This window comes from Chanodichthys erythropterus, chromosome 21 (assembly GCF_024489055.1).
Source record: "Chanodichthys erythropterus isolate Z2021 chromosome 21, ASM2448905v1, whole genome shotgun sequence".
In the NCBI taxonomy this organism is placed as follows: Eukaryota; Metazoa; Chordata; class Actinopteri; order Cypriniformes; family Xenocyprididae; genus Chanodichthys; species Chanodichthys erythropterus.
This window is the reverse complement of record NC_090241.1, coordinates 27,399,108-27,424,971: the sequence shown is the minus strand read 5'-3', so window position 1 is coordinate 27,424,971 and position 25,864 is coordinate 27,399,108. Positions and strand designations below refer to the sequence as shown.

The following is a 25,864-nucleotide window of genomic DNA, read 5'->3' as shown; positions in this document are numbered from 1 at the left end:
ATGACTTTGAGTCTCAGTTGATCTCTGTGTAAGGGTATCTCCATTATGAATTAAACAGATATTACATGAGTGTGTTTTATGCTCTATAATGCTCAAATCACCTCATTTTGGGTATAATAAATATTTTGCTTTAAAATATATCAACCTGATTTTCTTAATGGACCAATAACATTAAAAACATTTATCGGCCGATACCGATATGCCCGGCGATATATTGTGCATCCCTATTTTTTAATATCAGTGCATCCTTATTTTGGTGGGAGCCCTATACAGTTAAACCAGTTGGACACCTGTTTGGCCTGGCTTGGGAGACCAGCTAAACCGTCTTATAACCATCTTAAGCGGGTTTAAGCAGGACTTGCTTAATTCTAACTTGAAGTAGATGCCGCTGTAATGGAATGTGGCCAATAATAACAACAGTGCAGCTGTTCTGTTCACTTTTGAGAGAAAAAGCACCTCAGTCGAGCTCCCATGATTGCTTGCTCACATAAAATGGACACTTTTCATCCTGCTGTGGAGGCAACGTTCACTTTCATTATCTCTTGATTGCACCCCGTCTAGCTCAGGGTAAGTGGAGTCATGTCGACTCTTTAAGCTGGGTAACGCCTGCCCCGCAGCCACCACTGAGGGTGTGGTTTTGCATACAAAAGGGCAACAAGGAAAATGGAGCATCGTCTCCGCATAATTAAAACTTAATGCCGGAAGCGTACTTTCAATTATAACGGGCCTGGTTAATCTAGTGGCTAGTTATTTATTTATTTTTATGATGCACGGGAAATGAAGATATTCGACATAACAGAGGAGTTCTGAGAGATGGGTGATGCTGGAACCGCCAGCTGTTATTTATGTTTCTCTTTATGTGTCTCAGCTGTGCATTTAAAATGATACAGGGTCCTTACTATAGAAGCATATGTCATGTGTGGGTATGTTATGTAAACATATCAGGGTTGTCCATAAATCTTTGTTTTATAACACTACTAAAGTGATACTAATTAATATGGATTTTGTTAAGCATCGCAATCCATATTTAGAGACCAGAATATAATAGACCCTGTTTACACCTGGTATTAAGATATGTTTAGATCGATTGGATCTCAAGTGGATGACGCTAAATACAGTAAACGGGGTGTAAAAAGTTTTGAGCTTGTCCCCCTTTGACCACTTCCAGAGGTAGTTGAAAACGCATTTGACCGGATTGCTTTCATAGTGTATATGGTCATGAGGTCAAATGTGTTTGAACAGGCAAAAAGACCGCCTACTCTCCGCCTACTAACCTTATGCGTAAACATTCTGAGTAGCGCACTAGCCCGACAGGATTTAAACTTTGTCAGCTGAAGACCCAAGTTTGGTCTGAAGACAAAAAATGTACCAAGCACAATGTTCTCTCACCATTCCTGATTTCTAACATGCACTCCCTGCGTTCGCCGTGATCTTACTGCTATCAGAGCAGCAACGAAAGCTGATGCTCTCTGTATGATTTTTTCCCTCTTCTCTGGGCGCATGCAATTGTGCAAACCAATTTTGTCCATTACATCTAAAGATCTGAAAAAAAACACCCATAGGCCCTCCCCACAAAGAAATCAGGACAGAAGTGGTCGAAAGTGGGCAAAAGAGACGGATTAAAACGCCAGGTGTAAACGGGAATGTGTCTCTCTCTTCTACTTGTGATCCGATCGACCAAAACGCATCTTAATACCAGGGCCATAGAGACTTGGCCAGTTAGTAACCACTCTAGCAACCAGTTCACTTAGAGTTCAGATAAATAGAAATCACTTACTCACTGGTGGTTATACTGATCATTTAAAGGCAAAATTTTGAGGTGAAACTAAACAGACCTTGCTCCACACTAGTTTTATTCCCTTCTTTTCATTTGTATTCGACAGCACAATTTACAAGCCGTGATCATTTTATAACATGATCGTATATATCAGTTGCAAAGGATATTAGCTTTTAAAGTGCAAATATTACCTGTTGTCCCCTTGACACCAACAGTAATGTTTACAAAGATAGTTAAAGTTATCGCAAAGACTTTGCTGCTCGGAGCACCGATGGCTCTTTCATACCTAGTGTGCATGTACTGCAAGCTATATGCTTTATTAATCATCATTAAATTTCGTAGGGGGTAATTAGGTTCATTATTAGATTAAACAACATGCATGAAAGGTGTAAAAGGTATTTTTTATATTAGTCTTCTAAGTGCTTGTTGTCTGACTGAAAGTGTCGCTCTGAGCCGTGATGGAGAGCACAAGCTGTTACACTAATGAGGTGTCTGGAAGATAGTTATTACTGCAATGCTAGTTGACACAGTTGGTGAACAGCAATCAAATGGCTGTATTACAGTGAGGAAAATAAGTATTTGAACACCCTGCTATTTTGCAAGTTCTCCCACTTAGAAATCATGGAGGGGTCTGAAATTGTCATCGTAGGTGCATGTCCACTGTGAGAGACATAATCTAAAAAAAAAAAATCCAGAAATTACAATGTATGATTTTTTAACTATTTATTTGTATGATACAGCTGCAAATAAGTATTTGAACACCTGTCTATCAGCTAGAATTCTGACCCTCAAAGACCTGTTAGTCTGCCTTTAAAATGTCCACCTCCACTCCATTTATTATCCTAAATTAGATGCACCTGTTTGAGGTCGTTAGCTGCATAAAGACACCTATCCACCCCATACAATCAGTAAGAATCCAACTACTAACATGGCCAAGACCAAAGAGCTGTCCAAAGACACTAGAGACAAAATTGTACACCTCCACAAGGCTGGAAAGGGCTACGGGGAAATTGCCAAGCAGCTTGGTGAAAAAAGGTCCACTGTTGGAGCAATCATTAGAAAATGGAAGAAGCTAAACATGACTGTTAATCTCCCTCGGACTGGGGCTCCACGTAAGATCTCACCTCGTGGGGTCTCAATGATCCTAAGAAAGGTGAGAAATCAGCCCAGAACTACACGGGAGGAGCTGGTCAATGACCTGAAAAGAGCTGGGACCACCGTTTCCAAGGTTACTGTTGGTAATACACTAAGACGTCATGGTTTGAAATCATGCATGGCACAGAAGGTTCCCCTGCTTAAACCAGCACATGTCCAGGCCCGTCTTAAGTTTGCCAATGACCATTTGGATGATCCAGAGGAGTCATGGGAGAAAGTCATGTGGTCAGATGAGACCAAATTAGAACTTTTTGGTCATAATTCCACTAAACGTGTTTGGAGGAAGAAGAATGATGAGTACCATCCCAAGAACACCATCCCTACTGTGAAGCATGGGGGTGGTAGCATCATGCTTTGGGGGTGTTTTTCTGCACATGGGACAGGGCGACTGCACTGTATTAAGGAGAGGATGACCGGGGCCATGTATTGCGAGATTTTGGGGAACAACCTCCTTCCCTCAGTTAGAGCATTGAAGATGGGTCGAGGCTGGGTCTTCCAACATGACAATGACCCGAAGCACACAGCCAAGATAACCAAGGAGTGGCTCTGTAAGAAGCATATCAAGGTTCTGGCATGGCCTAGCCAGTCTCCAGACCTAAACCCAATAGAGAATCTTTGGAGGGAGCTCAAACTCCGTGTTTCTCAGCGACAAGCCAGAAATCTGACTGATCTAGAGAAGATCTGTGTGGAGGAGTGGGCCAAAATCCCTCCTGCAGTGTGTGCAAACCTGGTGAAAAACTACAGGAAACGTTTGACCTCTGTAATTGCAAACAAAGGCTACTGTACCAAATATTAACATTGATTTTCTCAGGTGTTCAAATACTTATTTGCAGCTGTATCATACAAATAAATAGTTAAAAAATCATACATTGTGATTTCTGGATTTTTTTCTTTAGATTATGTCTCTCACAGTGGACATGCACCTACGATGACAATTTCAGACCCCTCCATGATTTCTAAGTGGGAGAACTTGCAAAATAGCAGGGTGTTCAAATACTTATTTTCCTCACTGTATAAGAGAATGAAAGCTGTGAAAGGACCAGAAACGTACAGTATAACCTAAATGTACAGTACATTAATGCTCATTCTTGAAGGTGAACAAACTAAAGTATTACAGACAGGTTTTTGCAATTTGCTTATTGCTGTTTCTCACTTTGGTGTTTTGACATTGTTTTCATGGGGGCGACAGTGTGGAGTGGATTGTCTTTGTTTTTTTCTCGCACTCATTATCGCTCCTGGTTCAAGGAGATGTGCTCTCATTTGCATGTGGGCCCCTAAGGGCTGGAGTCTTTATGTGTATCAGGTGATTCATTCTGCTTAGAGCAGGACTCTTTTACAGAGGATTAGAATAAAACCAATCAATTAGCCATGAGAAAGAGAACAGTGAAACTACTAAACAACTTCAACTCCACTTCTCTGTTTTCCTGGGTCGGAAACTCATACTTTGCCTGAACATTATATTTTGCAAAAAGCCTACTTTGAAGATTATTAAGATATTTAGTGTATTGTGACATTATTTTCATGACAATTAGCACATTTTAGCCCCTAATTCCCATTAATTCTATTCTATATCACTTTAATTGTATTCAAGTATAAATCTATAAAGGTGCCATAGAACGTCTTTTTAAAAGATGTAATATAAGTCTATGGTGTCCCCTGAATGTGTCTGTGAAGTTTCATCTCAAAATACCCCATAGATTTTTTTAAATTATTTTTTTTAACTACCTATTTTGGGGCATCATTAAATATGAGCCGATTTAGGCCGCGGCCCCTTTAAATGCTCACGCTCCCGCCCCCGAGCTCGCGACTGCCTTAAACAGTGCATAAACAAAGTTCACACAGCTAATATAATCCTCAAAATGGATCTTTACAAAGTGTTTGTCATGCAACATGTCTAATCACGTAAGTACAGTATTTATTTGGATGTTTACATTTGATTCTGAATGAGTTTGATGGTGCTCCATGGCTAAAGCTAACATTACACACTGTTGGAGAGATTTATCAAGAATGAAGTGTTTATGAATTATACAGACTGCAAGTGTTTAAAAATGAAAATAGCGACGGCTCTTGTCTCCGTGAATACAGTAAGAAACGATGGTAACTTTAACCACATTTAACAGTACATTAACAACATGCTAACGAAACATTTAGAAAGACAATTTACAAATATCACTAAAAATATCATGTTATCATGGATCATGTCAGTTATTATTGCTCCATCTGCCATTTTTCACTATTGTTCTTGCTTGCTTACCTAGTCTGATGATTCAGCTGTGCACATCCGGACATTAATACTGGCTGCCCTTCTGTAATGCCTCGATCATGGGCTGGCATATGGAAATATCGGGGGCATACACCCCGACTGTTACGTAACAGTCAGTGTTATGTTGAAATTCGCCTGTTCTTCGGTGCTCTTTTAAACAAATGAGATTTATATAAGAAGGAGGAAACAATGGTGTTAGAGACTCACTGTATGTCATTTCCATGTACTGAACTCTTGTTATTCAACTATGCCGAGGTAAATTCAATTTTCAATTCGATGGCACCTTTAAAATTGTGTAATTATTTCACATTACAATCCAGAGAACTGGGGAAACATGCTTAATTGTCAAATCATGTCACAATGCACAAATTCTTAAAGGTGCAGCATGTCATATTGACAACTAGAGGCTGAAATGGGTACTGCAGTTCAAATTCAAAATATTGGAAAGAGTTGTTTCCACTGCCCCTGCTTCCTCAGACTCGTGGCTCACGCGAGTTGCCAGATTGAGAACACGCAACAGGAACGAGCACAGTTAACAATAGAAAGCTTGATCAACTAATTTATACGTTTTCAATGTTTGATCAGTTATACATTTGCAATGTTTTTATTGCCGAGGCTTTTAAGGTCCAGTAGATTCTGCGACCTCTGACCTAGTTTGTTTCCTGGCTTCCATGGCTACAATATGCTGTGTTTTCCACCAACAGGCAACCCAGGGTGTCAAAATACTATTGAGTACATTGGAAGCATGCGGGGTCACACAGACCAAAGCAAAAACATGACATTTCGACACAGAATGCACATTTCAAAGTAGAATAACTGGCTGTAGTATTGTTGTACGGAGAAACAAGTATTTTAACTTGGCATGTTTCCTAAATCTCTGCAGAAATATTATGGTATTTTTATGCTTTAGTACTGTCAAAGAAATTACATACCACAGCTTTAATAAACTTTCTTTATGTAAAATTATATGCCAAAAAAATCTGTATTATTTTATTTTTTCATAAAATTTCATAATTTTCCTTCAAGCTGTTTTTTTTCTTCCAGTCCCTAACATTTAACACTGCCAGTTAATCCTTAATTTTTGATTTTCAAAAGTAAATGTGGAGATTTTATAATAATTATTTTTTGTGACCATCAAGTTATTTTGTTAATGAATAACATGTGTCTAAGTTTGCCTGTGCACATTTTTGTACATACACTGACAAAAAAAAATAATAAAAAAAAATTGCTGTTTGGATTTAAAGGTGCACTATGTAATATTTTCTGGTCGCTAGAGGTCTATTCAAAACAAAGGCATAGCATGATGATGCCAAGTTTAAACGCAGAATCTTGGGATATGTGGTCTTCATCTCAACAGTCGTGGAAAAGAATTGGGATAGGACTCGGGAACAAATCATGTAAATAGATGCGATTTTTAACTTTATTGTAGTATGAAGCAGTGCACGACCGAGTGTTGTGGGAGCTGAACGTGGCCGCTGGAGCGATTGCGCAACACATGCGGGCAACAGAACTTTTATTATGCCACAGCCGCCGGCGCCGCTGCCGCTTTTCTGGTCATGAGTATGATGTAACACAGCTCTGTTTATCATATTAGATACATCTGAGTGTGTTAAAAATGATTAACGTTACTCTGAACGTTCGCTCAGCAGCTGCTGTGAGACACTTGTTACACACTGCAGTAAGATAGATCAGTTTTAGAATATCATATTAAATGCTGGATGGCTTGTGTTGATAAATGGCATGTAATTAATTTTAAAAGGTATTGTATGATGGAGAAAATTCTGTATTACTGTTACTAAAAATAAAGCTGCATCTGATTGTGCTATGTTAGCTACTTGACAAAATACTGTTTTTCTCTGAGGCATGGTAAAGCATGGTACTCGCAAAAAATCAAGAAAATTAGATTTAAACACTAAGACTAAACGTGTTGAGCTATATCACAATAATTAGTTTTCTGTCTATAAACATATCAAAACAGTTGTTCCATTGTCTATTAAAACATATAATATATTAAAGCATCTTTGGTGTTTCCATGGTTTCTACAAAATAAAACCGGAAACCGAGGATAACGCGTGTATGACGCCATTGACAGGCGACTCCTCACACATCCCGGAGCCTTGATTAAAATTGCAATTTTCTCACAATTTACAAATACAGGGAGTGTAGAATTATTAGGCAAGTTGATTTTCTGATCATAATTTTTTTCCAAGCACATTTTACCAATTCCAATCCACATCAATCTTAATAACTACTATTAATATTGTTTTTAATCATTTATAAGTGATATATAATTGTTCATGAAGGCTGGAAATGAAGAATGCCTTATATTCAGGTGTGCAGAATTATTAGGCAGGTTTTCTTTTACAGATAAAATGAGCCAAAAAAGAGATTTAACTCAGACTGAAAAGTCAAAAATTATTAAATACTCATGAGAAGGACGCAATACTAATGTAATACTAGAAATTGCAAAGTTAATGCATGACCATTGGACAGTGAAATGCTCATTGGGTCAGCGGGGTCATACAAAAACAGCTGGAGAAGAAAAGACACGTTAACTGCAAAATAATTAGAATTAAGGTGAAGAATTAAGTGTGAAACCATCAGGAACCCTTTAGTCTCCAGCGCCACCATTTCCCAGTACTGAAACCTACCTGGAGTCTTCAGAAGTGTGAGGTGTCAGGATCTCAGAGACTTAGGTTAGGTGAAGAATCCTAAAAAGCGACCTGCTCTTAATAAGAATCACAAGCTGAAGTGTTATAAAGTACATGAAGACTGGGTTTTTATAGGCCTTATAGACAGACAGCTTGAGAGTGACTCCTGAAGGACCAGCACCACATCCTCTTGTACCACTGTTCGAAGAATTTATCTTCCAGAATCTGGCAGTAAGTTTTGGAAGATCATTTAGTCCATCTCTGCAAAATGGACATTTCAGGATAAGAGATGGACTAAAAGTGAACTCCCACACCTTACTGCCAGATTCTGGAAGATAAATTCTTCAAACAGTGGTACAAGAGGATGTGGTGCTGGTCCTTCAGGAGTCACTCTCAAGCTGTCTGTCTATAAGGCCTATAAAAACCCAGTCTTCATGTACTTTATAACACTTCAGCTTGTCATTCTTATTAAGAGCAGGTCGCTTTTTAGGATTCTTCACCTAACCTAAGTCTCTGAGATCCTGACACCTCACACTTCTGAAGACTCCAGATAGGTTTCAGTACTGGGAAATGGTGGCGCTGGAGACTAAAGGGTTCCTGATGGTTTCACACTTAATTCTTCACCTTAATTCTTAATTATTTTCCAGTTAACGTGTCTTTTCTTCTCCAGCTGTTTTTGTATGACCCAGCTGACCCAATGAGCATTTCACTGTCCAATGGTCATGCTTTAACTTTGCAATTTCTAGTATTACATTAGTATTGCATCCTTCTCATGAGTATTTAATCATTTTTGACTTTTATGTCTGAGTTAAATCTCTTTTTTGGCTCATTTTATCTGTAAAAGAAAACCTGCCTAATAATTCTGCACACCTGAATATAGGGCATTCTTCATTTCCAGCCTTCATGAACAATTATATATCACTTATAAATGATTAAAAACAATATTAATAGTAGTTATTAAGATTGATGTGGATTGGAATTGGTAAAATGTGCTTGGAAAAAAAATATGATCAGAAAATCAACTTGCCTAATAATTCTGCACTCCCTGTAGTTGCAAACATTTGGGATGTTGTAAGTACTCAAGTGAACAAAATATAGAACACTGGCCTAGTGGTTTTTGTGTATTTTACTGCAAAATTCTTACATATTGCACCTTTAAATAGGCAAATGCTTAAGTTAAGTCAAGTCACCTTTATTTAGATAGCGCTTTTACAATGCAGATGGTTTCAAATCAGCTTTGCAGTGATAGCAGGAAAATAATGTAACAAAGTTTGTTTTGGCTGTACAGCAGCTATAGAGGAAAAGTGTAAGAGGAAATTACAATTTCCATTGTAAAAATCATTAGTTATTTATTTAATTCATTTATCTATACAGCAGCTCTGAAAAACAGTGTCATGTCATGTTTATAAAAAAAAAAAAAAAAAAAAGATGCACCTCTTGATTGAAATAAATGTTGTGATATTTTTCCATCGAGAGGTGAATCATTTTTTGGTCAAGATCTTGTATTCTTGTATTCAAGAGTCAAGCAGTCTGTAAAGACTTTAAATGAATTTAAGGTCTGTCAATTCATGTGTAAAATGATTCTGCATGCCCAACCATTCTTTCACAATTTGAGCCTGATGAATCTTGACATTGTCATCCTGGAATATGGCCATGATGTGTCCTCTTACATGGTTGTTTAAGAAATTAAAAGCTAGACACTCCTTCACTTAGGGTTAGAAGAACTGATGTCAAACATACAACGTGCTAGAAACATAATAATCACTGCAATAATGATCCAATCACAGACTCTTAAGCATTTGCAACTTTTTTTCTTCTTCTTCTTCCTTTTTGGCCGGGCAGTGTATATTTGTTTGTGTCTGGCCTGTATCTTGTTTTTCTGTGGCACTTGTCTTTTCTATGGGCCATTCTAAACAGTGTTACTGTATCAAAACAAAGCTCTTAGCATGAAAAGCCATTACAATTATGGAAGCACAGTTCTATCCTGAGGGCTTGGTGGAATATAACATCCTCCACATATATAAATATATATCAAATCATTCACAGTACAAAAGGATATTGCAGCCCTGTCTAATGTTGCTAGCATCTGCATTTTTATTACCATACATCGCAAAGTATTTTCTGCACATGTATTCTGGTTCTATATAGATAAACCTTAATGATGTTTTATGACATGTAATATCCAATGCTCTCACATTCTTATTTTATGCATTTTAAATCTATTCTTATTTGAATGTATTCTGAAACAATAAGCTTCTAGTCGTTGTTTACATGTGAGCTTTATGATATACGTTATTATATTATATCTAAAATTAAAACTAAGGCATGGCTTACTGTGCAATTGCTTTGGTAGTATGGAATGAAATGAATAAATAGAGATTTAAAACTTCGGTCTGATAAGTGACAGTGGTTTATTTACATCTAAATGTTTTGGCCATTTGTTAAAACACACTAGAGCTGTTATATCTAAATAATAGTCCCGAATGTCTTAACCTTAGTTCACAATTTCACGCTTAGCGATTTTATTTGGGAAACAGTCTGATCAGCTTGCTGTTTTGCATTGTTCGTTCAGATCATTACAGTGGCATTTGGTCCTTAATGAGGCTGCTTCATTAAAGGAAGACTAATTGGTGTAAACTCCTGCCTAGTCCAGCTGCAAAGTTGTCATAAGGCTGGTGTGTTTGATCAGTAAAGGTCTGGCCTAAGTTTGATTCTAATGAGGTGGGACATCATTGAAGGTCTTTTGCAGAGGACAGTGTCATTCCCTTCTTAGCTATAATGAAGAGAAATAATTAGTACCGAATGTATTAAAGAGCAAATAACTTGGTGTCGCCACTAATTTTTCAGTTCCTGGTTTGATGTTTATATAGCTATTATGTTGCCTAAATAATATTAGAATAACTAAATCATGTTACCCAACAGTTTGAAATAACATTCTGGTGAAATGCATGAGAAATTTACAATTGTGTATGATCAGCAGATTTTTTTAAAGGAACTTTAAAAGGAATAGTTCATCAATTGTGTATGATCAGCAGATTTTTTTAAAGGAACTTTAAAAGAAATAGTTCATCCAAAACTAACAATTCTTTCATTCAAACCCATATGATATTCTTTCTTGCATGGACATATTTTCCAGAATATTATTTTTATTATTGTGTTGAAACAGTGTTCCTTGGTGGTTTTAGCACTGCACATACAGGGCCACAGCATTTATGCAGCTGTGACATTGTGAGTATGCAACGTTAATCATTTTTCTCTTTTATTTTTTCCTGTAGGAAAGGAGTCTAAATGCGTACCCATTCCTGGAGATATGCAAAGGAGATCTGATCCATTACATGTGTCCTCTAGAGGCTCAGATGGACTTCTGCGTGCCTGAACTTTATGAGAAGAAAACATCTGATGACATGGAGGAAACAGTGGAGCATAAAGACGCTGATGTCACAGATTCAGGGGCGGGTATGTTACTCATCAGGCCAGCATAAAGATGAGAATTTAGAATGAGAGGAATTTTACTGTTCCGGCTCCGATGCCGATTCCACTTAACGATTCCAGTTCTTTCGTGATGCTATTTTTAATAAGCAAGGGCAATGTTCTGCCTGTCCTGAAATGATGAGATAAATTTGGACAGAACAATGATAACAAATTAGAAATCGATTCAAAATGCTATGCGTGTTTGGTCACTGCAAATTGTAAAACTTATTCAGTGAATATTTTAGTGAAGTAGTTTTAGTATAGATTATTTTAGATATTTAGTATTGATGATAATGATAAATAATGTTGATAATATTTTAATATTATTAATCATCATAATAAATCAGTATGAATTTTCTTTAAACGTTTAAATATTTGCTTTAAATCTTTATATATGTATTTAAATTAAATTATTTATTTAACTTATTTTTATTTATACATTTATTTTTAGTTTATTTTATTTCATATTTTTATTTTAATCATTTAAATAATATTTAAATTTTTTTTAATTAAGAGCATTCATTTATTTTATTATTATTATTCATGTCATTATACCATTTGTTTACAAATTATACTGGTTTTGTATGATTCCAAGCATTATTTCAAGACTGCGTATTGATGCATATATTATATATTGCAGACATTACAGTGTGAAAAAATGCAGGCATTCCATTAATGGAAACAAGCACCATGAAAATCATTCCATAAAAACCCTGTCTCTTGATTCTCGTCCCTTGTTAAGTTATATCACAGTCTAGCAAAGAAAAATAGCAGCTGTGTCTTTATGTAGTTACAGACAATACAGACAGATGGCTCATGTTATTGCCATGTTCAGTGTCCAGTTCTTCAGTTACCCCTGCTTGGGATCCCAAACCATTACCCTCATATCAGATGTTATAAATCTGTCAGAATCTGCCAGCAACATCTAAACAACGTGTGAGCACTTGCACGAATGTGTTTATAAGGACTCATTCATCGTGCATCCAGAGCAGTTGCACAGTAGTCTCACCTTATCTGCCATATTATGTCTCTGCTGTGAGCCGACAAGCTCTGTGAAACTGAGAAAAATGAAGGTGCGTGGCTCAGTCACAGCGGCAGTTGTCCACAGTTCAATCTGTGGTCAGTAAAACAAATGGCTGTGAAGATTGATGCTAAAGTCCGAGGGCTGTTTTCTGCTCTGCACAGCTAAACAGAGTCATTACTCCAGCGGGACAACAGCTAAGCTCAGTGTGTGTGTGTGTGTGTGTGTGTGTGTGTGTGTGCGCCTGCAGCTCTCTTAATTAAAGGCCGTTCAATCACAGCTGCTCAGCTGGATCTGACAAGTGCAGGTTGTGAATCAAACTCCTTCATTTGGGGGATTGCGGGGCAGTTCAGAACATCTCTCTTTCACTCACTCTCTCTCTTTCTTTTCATCCATTCCTTTTCTACCCTCTTATTCATTTCTTAGGTGCTTTAACTTGAACCACAGAACCTTAGATTCACGCATTGAGAAATGCTTCCATCAGGGTTTGAATGTCAGCGCTGGTATATCAAGCTCATTGGACACATTCAGCGAGTTCAGTGTGAACGTGCCGTGACCTTTGTTCACACCACATACCTAAGCAGTACATAAGCCTGTGTGTGTGTGTGTGTGTGTAGCCTATATACACACACACATATATACATACACATATTGATTATTGTAAAATAAATCTAATGTATATGGTTTTGTTACTCTCATTCTCACTCACACTCTCTTTTACTGTACCTACTGTATAATTACGTAGTCCTGTCCTCTTACAAAATCCCTTTCGTCTAAAAACATTTTACTGAACAAAAATCCTGAAGCTCCGTTAACAATCCCACTGGACCCAATTTAGAAACTAATTCAGGCAAATGCGATTTAAGAGGCTTTCCGAGGAAAGATATGCTTCAGCTTTGTTGAGATTTCAAACCGCTTGGAGAGTCTGGAAGCAATTTCTAGGACTGGAAGGTCTTCCAGACGTATCAAATATTTAGTGCCAAAACTGTTTCTTGTTTGTTCAGTGATATACAACGGTGGAATGAAATTTGAGATCTTCATATACGTTGAATTATTCATTAATAAAGATTTCTTTTATTTTATACATATATTTTTGTGTATATAAAATATATTAAATAGATAAAATAAAATATGTTTTTCATATTTAAACTATTGTGTCTATCTCCTGTGGTCTGACACTCTGCGACTCAGGCAGGCCAGGATCTGTCTAGATCTGAACCCGATAATGACAATAAGGTGAGTTATTATACCCAGGAAAGTGATTAGGAAAAATGGATAGAGCTGGTGAATTAGGGACCCTCTGAGCATCACGCTGTGCTCTCAAGTGGCCATTCTCAGATGTGACAATGATCTTTTAGAGGGTGTCATCCAAGCTGTGAACAGAGCTAATTCCAGTGTCATGGTACTCAAGAGCACCAAGGGCACGCTGTGCACAATGTGAAGGACAAGTACAGGCAAATTCACCAGGACCGGAAAGCCCAGTCTAATCTTAGCAGTGCCCTTTTGGGTTGTTAAAAGGTTTCTCACATACTCCGACTGAGAGGTTATAATTAGCTGTGGTGATTTGGACAAGAATGAGTACGTTTGGGTAACAGTTCCTGATAGTAAGTATCAGTACATTTGATTTTATACTTTAATTAAAATATATATTAGGTCTATCAATAGATTAAATTCTTTATGCAATTAATCTTTTTTATGCGATTAACCTTTTTTTGTGATTAATTGCTATTAGTTGCATACTTGTTGTGAAATGAAGCATACATCATTTATCTTGTTTAACGTGTTTATTTTCTCTTCATTTGCTATATCCAGCATCAGATTGAAGGATTCTCACAAAACTGTATCAAGCTTTTTTCAAGGTAAATTTAGGTGCATCTCCAAAAAACCAAATGGACCAAACTCCAAAAGGACCAAATGATATAAGGAGTCCATATAATTCATAAATTTATGCACACCAAAGCACATACAAAAAAAACAATACAGAACAAAACTTTTCAGAATTCGGTGTTTGGAGCTTTTTAGAGCTTGTTTACATTTCAGACATGTCAAGTTACGATACCCAGCAGATAAAAACATTATCTTGAATGTATGTGGAAACATTATCATGAATGTAGTGAAATGTGTCTGTGCATAAATTCATTTGTGATCAGTGGGTCAAGAGCACAAATACATATATGTATACATAAATAATTTTGAAGATAAATTATTTCATGTTCCAACATATAAATTCATATTGTGTTCATGGTTTGCATAGCTAAGTAGGCCCATACTTTGACCAGGAGTTTATTACTGTTATAAAAAGACCATTCATTCAAGCATTTCAGAGGAGACATTTATGTGGTGGGCAAATATAAGGTGTGTTGTGGCACCTAATGGGGTTTGAAAAGGTCTTCCCCTCATTGCTCCTCTTTTCTGCCTGTGTGAATCTCCACAATGAGCAGAGAGCTGGCGCTTAATTGAGATGCCATATCTAATATGTTGAGATGGACTAGACGAGAGAGGGATCATTTCTTTCCATCTAAAACAATGCTGGCAGGGAGGATGAGAGGTTAAATTCACTGCTGTATTAAAAGAAATTAGGCAGAATGGGAAGTTTTATTCTAGTTCATATAGCTGGTATTAGACTCTCAGTGTAGATTCTCTTTCTCTTTCTTCCCTCTTCTCTCCCTCCCTCTTTCATCTATCTCCATCCTTATTGTGATTCAGTCCCTTTATTTCTTCATTGTAAGCATTTAGTTTCAGCAAGGGATTTCAGTCGTGACCCTCTTAAATTGCACCTTAAAAACAGATCATAGCCTCTTGCCCAAAAGATTTTTTTTCAGACTCAGTGCAGTTTCATTATTCTTTTGTCCATTTTTTTTTTTTTTCAAGTTACCATTCTTACCATTTTCAAACAGCCCCTTACTTGATTTCCAAAAGGATTTTGGTCTGTAATTAGGCTTATGTTCAATTATATGTAAATAATCAATCTATTGACTTGTAAAGCCGCATTGTAATGCCTATTCATTGCTTTACTTGTCTACAGTAATGTAGTGTCTTTGAATTATCTTCTTCTGGAGGCTTTTTTCAGCAACTATTGATTAATCCAATAAATTAGCATTTTGTGTAATTCAATTATTTTTTTTTTATGTAATCAATATGCAGCCATAGTAAAAAAAAAAAAAAACACAGATGCTTTGAGTCTTTGCCGTGTTTAGCATGTTTGTATAGAAACCACTAAACTCCATTCATAAAGCTGCTATTCCTCTTTAAAGGTGCCGTAGAATGAAAAATTGAATTTACCTTGGCATAGTTGAATAACAAGAGTTCAGTACGTGGAAATGACATACATTGAGTCTCAAACACAATTGTTTCCTCCTTCTTATGTAAATTTGATTCGTTTAAAAGACCTCCGAAGAACAGGCGAATCTCAACATAACACCGACTGTTACGTAACAGTCGGGATCATTAATATGTATGACCCCAATATTTGCATATGCCAGCTCATGTTCAAGGCATTAGACAAGGGCAGCCAGTATTAACGTCTGGATGTGCACAGCTGAATCATCAGACTAGGTAAGCAAGCAAGGACAATAGCGAAAAATGGTAGATGGAGCAATAATAACTGACATGATCCATGATTACATGATATTTTTAATGATATTTGTAAATTTTCTCTCTAAATGTTTTGTTAGCTTGTTGCTAATTTAGTGTTAAATGTTGTTAAAGTTACCATCGTTTCTTACTGTATTCACGGAGACAAGAGCCATCGCTATTTTCATTTTTAAACACTTGCAGTCTGTATAATTCATAAACACAGCTTCATTCTTTATAAATCTCTCCAACAGTGTGAAATGTTAGCTTTAGCCACGGAGCACCATCAAACTCATTCAGAATCAAATGTAAACATCCAAATAAATACTTACGTGATTAGACATGCTGCATGACAAACACTTTGTAAAGATCCATTTTGAGGGTTATATTAGCTGTGTGAACTTTGTTTATGCTTTTTAAGTCGCAAGCTCGGGGGCGGGGAGCACGAGAATTTAAAGGGGGCATGTGCTGAATTGTCACATATTTAATGATGCCTCAAAATAGGCAGTTTAAAAACTGAATAAAAAAAAAATCTATGGGGTATTTTGAGCTGAAACTTCGCAGACACATTCAGGGGACACCTTAGACTTATATAAAATTTTTTGAAAACACATTCTACGGCACCTTTAAAGAATTCCCTTTTTTAGCTAAGAGAATCCCAGCTGTTTACCAGCGTCTAACCTTTAATTCTGAGTTAAATATTTGAAATCTCTCTGGAGGTATTTTTTATAATTTGGCACAAATGCAGCCTTTGGGGGTTGTTTTAGCTCATATTTAGCTTTTTGGCAATTATAACTCTCACCTGGTGTGTGTCACGATAACAGCACAGCTTCTTGCAATTATACTGCTGTTAGTAAATGACTGTAACACTCTGATGCTGAAATGCCATTAAAGGATCCCCAAAGGCTATCAGTGATAACAGCAGGACTTTAAACGGTACCATTTTCTTTTTTTAGCTTTATAAATCAAGTTCTTCAACTTTACTTAGCTTGTCTTTAATGACAATGTACAATATGTTCACTCAGAATTGTTTCTAATGGTATTAAAGGGATAGTTCACCCAAAAATGAAAATTTGATGTTTATCTGCTTACCCCCAGTGCATCCAAGATGTAGGTGACTTTTTTTCTTCAGTCGAACGCAAATTATGATTTTTAACTGCAACCGCTGCCGTCTGTCAGTCAAATAATAGCAGTAGATGGGAACTTGAACAATAAGAGTCGAAAAAACTTCCATAGACAAATCCAAATTAAACCCTGCGGCTCGTGACGACACATTAATGTCCTAAGACACAAAACGATCGGTTTGTGCGAGAAACCGAACATTATTTATATAATTTTTTACCTCTAATACACCACTATGTCCAACTTCGTTCAGCTTCCTGTTAGTGAGGTCAAAAAACGCGTTGTGATGACAGAAGTGATGTCTCGCCCATATACTTCAATGAGCGCGAGACATCACTTCCGTTGTCAGAGCGCGATCAGACCTCACTAACCGGAAGCTGAACGGAGTTGGACATAGTGGTGTATTAGAGGTAAAAAATTATATAAATACTGTTCGGTTTCTCGCACAAACCGATCGTTTCGTGTCTTAGGACATCAATGTGCCGTCACGAGCCGCAGGGTTTAATTTGGACTTGTCTATGGAAGTTTTTTCGACTCTTATTGTTCAAGTTCCCAATCACTGCTATTATTTGACTGACAGACGGCAGCGGTTACAGTTAAAAATCATAATTTGCATTCGACTGAAGAAAAAAAGTAATCTACATCTTGGATGCCCTGGGGGTAAGCAGATAAACATCAAATTTTCATTTTTAGGTGAACTATCCCTTTAAAGGATCTTCATGAGTAGAATATCATCCTTTTGAGCACAATATACAGATTTCCCTACATAAAAATGTGCCCTATATCTTAAAAATAAATAAACCAAAAGGGTCTTTACTGACATCATTGCTTCCATGGAACTGATTGGGAAAAGGTTTTTTAGTTTTTTAAAGCGATAGTTCACCCAAAAATGAAAATTCTGTCATGTATTACTCACCCTCATATTGTTCCAAACCCGTAAGACTTTCGCTCATCTTTGGAACACAAATGAAGATCTTTTTGATGAAATCTGAGAGCTTTCTGTCTCTCTACGCAACTGACACTTTGCTTCAAAACCTTCATAAAGAGATAAAACTAATCTATATAAGTGGTTTAGTCTAAATTTTCTGAAGAGACTCAATCGCTTTATATGATGAACAGATTGAATTTAGGCTTTTATCCACATATAAACATTCATCAAATCACACATCAGTTATGGTTAAAGGAACCATAACTCAACAGTTTCTCATGTGTTACGCAGCATGTTTGAGCTTCTGGAAGAGGATGAGCAGGTTTGGTTGAGCTTGTGTTTGCTGATCAATGTTTATATGTGAATAAAAGCCTAAATTATACATTTTGATTGAGTCTCATCAGAAAATTTGGACTAAACCACTCAATTCATATGGATTGGTTTTACGATCTCTTTTTGTATAAGTTTTTCGATCCCACTTTTTGAAGCGTTAAAGTGTCAGTTGTGTAGGCTATGGAGGGACAGAAATCGCTCAGATTTCATCAAAAAGATCTTCATTTGTGTTCCAAAATTGAACAAGTCTTATGGATTTGGAATGACATGAGGGTGATTCATTAATGACAGAATTTTCATTTTTGGGTGAACTAACCTTTTAAAATGTTCTTCACTCTAATAAAAAAAAAAGTTCTTTTAAGAGCTGTTCACTGAAAGGTTCTTTGGAGAACCCAGAATGGTTCTTTCATGGCATCGCTGTGAAAACCCCCATTTGGAACCTTTATTTTTAATTGGAGAGGGATACTGTCTCATGCGAGCAAAATGTAATTGATTAAACTGTTAATATTCTTTATGTTTCAGATGAGCTGGAGCAAAAGTCAAGCTCAGTGTTCCAGGAAGTGGTTGAAGAGAGCAGGGATGTGGTGGAGGCCTCTGCCCCATTGCTGGAGAGCTCTCAGCCTGGCTTGGGTGAGGAAGAGGGTCACAGTGAGGATGGGGACCAAGGGGGCAAGGGGTCCAGTGAGTCTGTAGGCAGTGGCTCTTCCTTTGAAGAGCTGGACATGGAAATGGAAGAGGAGAAAGAGGAGAAGAAAAACGAAGCAGAGGAGGAAGACCATAATGGACAGCAGAAGCCAGTGATGGTGGGAGAAACAATCGGGAACAGGGAGGAGTGATGGATAAAGCGGATTAGAGGGAATGTGGGTGAATGATGAGCGCATATGTGAGTGTGGGTGCATGTGTGAAAGGGAGAAAGTTTGTCAGTGTCTTTGAAATCATCAAAGGCTGTTTTTTTTCTTTGTAAATCTTTGAAATTAACATCCCTAAATATCTGAAAAGTTACTTCTTTGTTATCAGCAAACAAGCAATTATCCCTTTCAGATCCTTTTATTAAAGACTTAATGAAATACACATTATACTTTGGCTTTGTATTTATTTCTGAGAAAACTAATTGTATATGTTGCTTTCTCTATTGTCTGTCTTCCTATGGTAATCATGAACTGCATTTAGGCAGCAAGTAAATCAGGCACATTCTGAAAATTAGGTAACTCTATTAACGCAACTAAATGAAGCTTAGTCAGACATTTTATTTCATTAACATGTTCTACAGATGATGTATTCAGTAGTGTCTGCTTCAAAACATGAATTATTCATTCCAAATGCTGTCTGTTGCTGTAGGATAGAACTGAAATGAGTGAGAATAATAAAGTGCATGTTGTTATTAGTGATTGTAGTGTGTTTAATTTGACCTGATTATACTATTTTTATGCCCCCATGTATGTAATTGATCTGTTTTTTGTTTTGTTTGTTTATTTCTTTTTTCTTTTGTTGTTTGTATTTGGAAAAGAGGAAATCAGTACAAAAAAAGAGAGATTAAGTATACAGAAGATATTCAAGTATAACAATGTGTGTGTGTGTGTGTGTGTGTGTATATATATATATATATATATATATATATATATATATATATATATATACATACATTTTTTCCCCTTTCATTTTCTTACGAGAGAAATAGGGTTTAACATAAGGACTGTTGTCGATAACACTTTATTTTCATAATCTATTCTACTAACAATACAATTAACTTTGCAACTACATCAAAGTCCCTCAGGCAAGTCATTTCACTCGGCGGCCATCTTTGAAATGCCTCTTGGGCAGCTATTTCAGTAATGCAAGTGCAGCTCCTATCTCTTTAAATTGGGAAATTTCTCCAAAACTGTTAATTAAGCTTACAATTAAATTTCATATTTGAAATCACCTGTCATTTCTGTTTAAGGTTTTGGTTATGTTAATGCTTTCATGTCTTTTATATTGCTATTTCTTACAGTCATGTTTCATGTCATGTGATTCCCCGTTCCCCTCATGTGATCCTCTCAATGTCACGTGCTTCCCCGTTCATGTGTAATGTTCTGATTGGCTCCGTTGTTTCATGTCAAATTCTAATTGGTTCTTGTTTCATCAGTTCTGTCTTGTCATTGGTCTTGATTATTCACAGGTGTATCTTGTTAGTCAGTATTCTTTTTGTGTATAAATAGCCCTCATGTTTCCATTATGTTTTGTCTAGCTTTGTTAAACGTAACCCACTGTTGGTGAATCTTTGTTTTCATGGTTTATGGTCAAGTCAAGTCACTATCTGGTTCTGTTTATTTGTATGTGTTCACATTTATTTAAATAACCTGCATATGGGTTAAATTCTGCTCGCCTTCAGTGGATAACATGTTACAGAAAGCTAGGCCTCATTGTGAACCCAGTGGTTACTCTTTTGCATTTGCATCTGGGGAAATGTCCCCTGGAGGAGTATGTCAGGGACATTTGTGAACTCTGTGATGTGGTAGATTTTAATGATATTGCGATAAAGGGCATTTTTCAAAATGGCTTGAGTGACTTTTTAAACTATCTGATGCCCCAAAGTGACATTCCAGGGACCCTCGCTGACTATATTGTTTGGCCTTGTTGCTGAGTGGTTCCTCATCTACTGTGGAAATTGCGGATGAGGAACCCTGCAATTCGACAGCACTCACCACACCAGAGCCTCGTCACATCATGGCCGTCACACCAGAGCCTCGTCACGTCATGGCCGCCAGGCCAGAGCGACAGATCTCCTTGGTCATTGGAACTCTGTGCAGATGAGACTAAACGCCAGTGTTATGGATTCACAACTGAGGTCAATGCGAGCGGTGAGCAAGTCAAGTCCGGTGGTTCCAAGTCCAAATCCAGTGGTCTCAGAAGACATCCCATTATCCTCAGTGCTTCCGGTGGTGATCATCATGTGTGTGTGTGTGTGTGTGTGTGGGCCACATACACTTCCTCAGATTAGGCAACAACCGCTGCTGCTACTCCTGAGGCGGCAGCGACTACTACATCTCCTTCCAATGTGGTGGCGACCTCTACAGCTCCTTCTGAGGCAGTGGAGACTTCTACATCTCCTCCAGAGGCAGGGGCATCCACCTGTGAACTCTTTTCCTGCCATGTCACAGCCACGGAGGCCAGTCACGAACTGTCTATGCCCCATATCACAGCCACGGAGGCCGGTCACGAACTGTCTATGCCCCATATCACAGCCACGAAGGCCGGTCAAGAACTGTCTTATGTTCTCACCATTGCTCCATGATCCAGGCCTGCTCCACAGTCCAGGTCCACCTGATCCTCCATGGTCTCATCCTCTGCTCCACGGTCCAGATCCGCCTCTGTCTCATGGTCCAGGTCCGCCACCATGCAATGATCCAGGCCCACTTCCCCTTCATGGGCCTGGCCCTCCATCCCTCCCCCTAAACCAGCTCTGCTTCTCCACCCTCCTAGACTGTTTTGTTTTGATTGGGTGTTCCGCCATCAGTGGATAACATGTTACATCACCAATGAAATCTGACAACAACGGTCTCATAAATCTTGTTTCTAAACTCTCAAATTATTACAAAAATACCTGCATTTTTCAGGCTCTAATAGCCAAAGCGCATGCACAGTCATAAATATGTGTCTCAGAACACTGACTTTTGCTATAGCAACCAGAGCTTCTAATGACAGCTGCAGTGACACAATGACTTTACCAATTGGCAATTGGCTCTTTTACTTAGAAGGCAGGACTTTCTGCCATATTGTGTGTTGCACTTTCTCCCATTTATAGTAATATGAGTGTACCATCTTTGTATATCAAAAGTTTTTGAACTACATGTCATCTACCTCTCATTAAAGTATTAGCAGACTGGGTCCCACTTTATATTAAGATTTGATACAATGCACTTATTGTGTACATACATGTTTTTACATTGTACTTATATTTGAAAAACACCTGCATTTAATTACATCTGTAATTAAATTTATAATTACGCTGTTGACCCATCCCTTACACCTAACCCCTACCCTTAAACCTACCCATACCACCAAAGCTTTCCCTAACCTTACCCGTATCACAATTCAATAGCAGCAAAAGTGTTTTGCAATTCAATATGAACCCAATAAGTACATTGTACTTATTTTTTGATGTAGGTACATAGTAGTTAAGGCCACTTACTATAAAGTGGGAACGTAGACTGTCCTCTTAATATCTGCTAACACTTTATTTTGATGGTCCCCCTACAGACTTTCTACTATGCAAGTACATGACTACATATTCTACTAACCCTAACCTTCTAACAGTCTACTAATACTCTGAGAGTTAGTTGACATGTAGCTGCAAATTAATGAGTTAGTTGATATGTAGGTACAAAGTTACTTATAGTTAGTAGAATATGTATAATGTCTAATATGTATAAGTGGACAATCGAAATAAAGTCTAACCCTGTTGTTTGTTTTGGTTTGTATTTTTCTTAGTGTGCCTGAATGTTGGAATATCCGTTGTATCAAATTGTAATTTTCTCTTTTGGTACTGACAGTTACTCTCTGATGTTCAGCAGGTCATTTGATCTTTTTACACTGTAATTCTTCAAGAAAGTGTATATATAAACGGTGCGTTTGTTTGTTCACTTTAACAGCTATTGCAACCATTTTAGTAGAGAAAGAGAGAACGAAAATGAAATACACATACTACCATTCAAAAGTTTGGGGTCTGTAAGAATTTTGTTAATTCTTAAATTTTGAAAGAAGTGTTTTATGCTCTCCAAGTTTGCATTTATTTGATAAAAAAACAGTAATATTGTGAAATATTATTACCATTTTAAATAACTTGTTTATTTTTTAATATGTTTTAAAATGTATTTTATTCCTGGGTTTGTAAAGCTATATTTTCAGCATCATTACTCCAGTCTTCAGTGTCACATGATCCTTCAGAAATCATTCCAATATTCTGATTTGGTGCTCAAGAAACTGTTCTTACTACAGTATTGTCAGTATTGAAAATAACTGTACTGCTTAATTTTTCAATATTCTTTGAAGAATAGAAAGTTCAAAAGAACAGCATTTATTTGAAAAATAAATATTTTGTAATACTATAAATGTCTTTACTGTTACACTGTAAAAAAATCCCAGTAAAATTTACGATAAAAAAACGGCAGCTGTGGTTGCCAGAACTTTACTGTAAAAAATACAGTAGCAACGTAAAAAAAATCTGTTGAATTTATGGTAAAATACCATATTTCATTAACTGATATGTTAATTTACCAACCTAATGTAGTAATATCTAATATCTGTATATATATAATTAATATAAGTACTAATATCTGTTTTGTATCTTTATAATACACTGACAGTCACCAAACACAGTGGTGATAAGAGTCACATGATGAATCAAAGTTCATCACAAGCAGCTTTTCCACAAGCTGAGGAGGACAATACTAATATATAGAAGGTGCACACAGTGTCATTCACACACACACACTAAACACCATCATGGTAACATGCATGAAAATGTAAAAATGCAATAAACATTAATTTAACAACATTAGATGTAACATAAAACCCTAATGTACTTAACTGATCAGAAAAAAATGAGAAAAACTAAGAAGAAACAGAGTTATTTCAACGAAAATATATCAAATGTGAAGTGTCACACAGGGAATTGTGGGAATGTCAATTTACGTTTTTTTCACTGTAAATTTTACAATGAATTGTTATTTTTCACTTCCAAAAACTGTGAATTTAACTGTATTTTACCGTAAAATTACATTAAATGTACCGTTAGATCTATTACAGTTATTCACCGTATATAGTACGGAAACTTTCTGTAAACCAATTGACAGTTTTTCACCGCAGCATTTTTACAGTCTTTTACTGTTAAAATCACGGTAATTTTTTACAGTGTACTTTTGAACAAAATGAATGTGTCCTTACTGAATCAAAGTATTAATTTCCTTCTTTCAAAAGAAAAGTTGTTTCTCTGTTGCCATATGCTATTCTTCTTGATGCTGAATGAGCATTAGAGCACTAATTGATGACAATACTGTCTGTTTTAAACCTTAGAAACCCCTTCTGTGTAAGTGTTCTCTTTTGTCATGCATCAAGTGACTTCTGGTTGGATGAGATGTGGGGGATTTACCATTGACAATACAGATCAATACAAGTGTCATATCCAAAAAGCTCCGGCAGATTCTTTGTCGCCTGAACACTTTGTCTTATGATTGCTGCAAGCTATGAAGCACAGAAAAGGAGGAGCATTGAAGTTATGCTCTTTTTGACCTATTTTCATTGGTGCATCAAAAGGTGGCCATATTGTGTCAAAAACAGAAACACACTTGCAATAGTGTTGCTGTACTGAAAAGTAACCCAGCTGTGATTACCTGTGGCTGAATCAAATTTGTGCATATACTCATAACAATAGCTGTAAGCAGTGTGGTATTGCTAAATTAGATTTTGGCTATTTTTAAATTCAAAAGTGTCTGTTTTCCATGGAACATAAGGTGACAGTTTCAGTCATTATTCACTTTCATTGTATGAACAAAGATGCCATGAAAGTAAATGGTGGCAGGCTGTCAGTCCTTAACATTTCTGCCTGACTTCATCTTTTGCGTTCCACAGAAGAAAGAAATGTATAGGGATTCGGAAGGACATGATGGTGAGGAGATCATCATGACTGAATTTTCGTTTATAGGTTTTATCTTTTTACACTTGAAAAAAAAAAAAAAAGCTCTTAAAATGCTCTGATGGGATGCACACAGTATGTTCTTTTGTACATCAGTTTATTATTTACTAAGTGTCACTTACAAAATCTAGACGTTGCTGGCGGTCTACAACCAACCGATTTCACAAGCATGCTCTCCTTTAAGTTATAAAACATTAGGCAAAGATGAGATGTGACTGGCTCGATGGGTGAGAGGTTAACAAGCAATCTATGTTCGGTTTGAGAACATCCTCATGGGAGCTCGTGCTCTTGCGCGCGCTTTCTATTCTTGTCGTGTTGAAACTTGTCCATCGACCTGAAACGGGACATTGATCCCATGATGTGTGATTCTGACAAGCCAACCTTAATATATCGCCGTCACAGACTGGTGCTTGGCCAATTAAACAAAATCGACACCATCTGACGTCTTTTGCGCATTTACATATCCCGCGTCTCGCGGAGCAGTTAGAGCAGATTGAGTGAAGTTGTTGACAGCATAGTTGTCTTGGTAGTTTATCACATGAGGTCGGCGATCGTTTCTGTTACAGGTTAGAAATGCCGTTGTAGATGTTTTCTGCCAGCTGTCAGTAAATTGGAAACGCATCTAGCATACATGCCGACTTCATGTTGTTTTTCAGTTGAAGAAATCCAATCGATATTTCCAGCTCACCGTTTCAGGGTTAGACATCAAATCAGTGCAAATCTAATCTCATCAGAGCACGCACACACACGCGCGTCATCAATAGGTATTAAAACTTAGGCATAAAAAGGTTAAGCTGTGTCACTTGAAATATATTTCTTTAACACTCTGTAAAGAAATCAGCAAAAAGTTCTGTGTATAGTGAAGCGAGTATTCTTTAGCGTTTTTTTGGGTAGGCT

At 37.1% G+C, this 25,864-nt stretch overlaps 1 protein-coding gene across 1 annotated transcript in view; it reads left to right on the top strand.

Annotated features, from left to right (window-relative positions):
- The window catches only part of tex264a (testis expressed 264, ER-phagy receptor a), an 85,088-nt gene extending 62,358 nt beyond the window's left edge, over positions 1-22,730 (top strand). The window contains exons 3-4 of the mRNA XM_067372988.1: positions 11,122-11,302; positions 18,817-22,730. Of these exons, the coding sequence (XP_067229089.1) occupies positions 11,122-11,302; positions 18,817-19,130 (495 nt within the window). The 3' untranslated portion in view covers positions 19,131-22,730. The remainder of the gene's footprint in view (positions 1-11,121; positions 11,303-18,816) is intronic.
- The last annotated feature ends 3,134 nt before the right edge of the window (positions 22,731-25,864 follow it).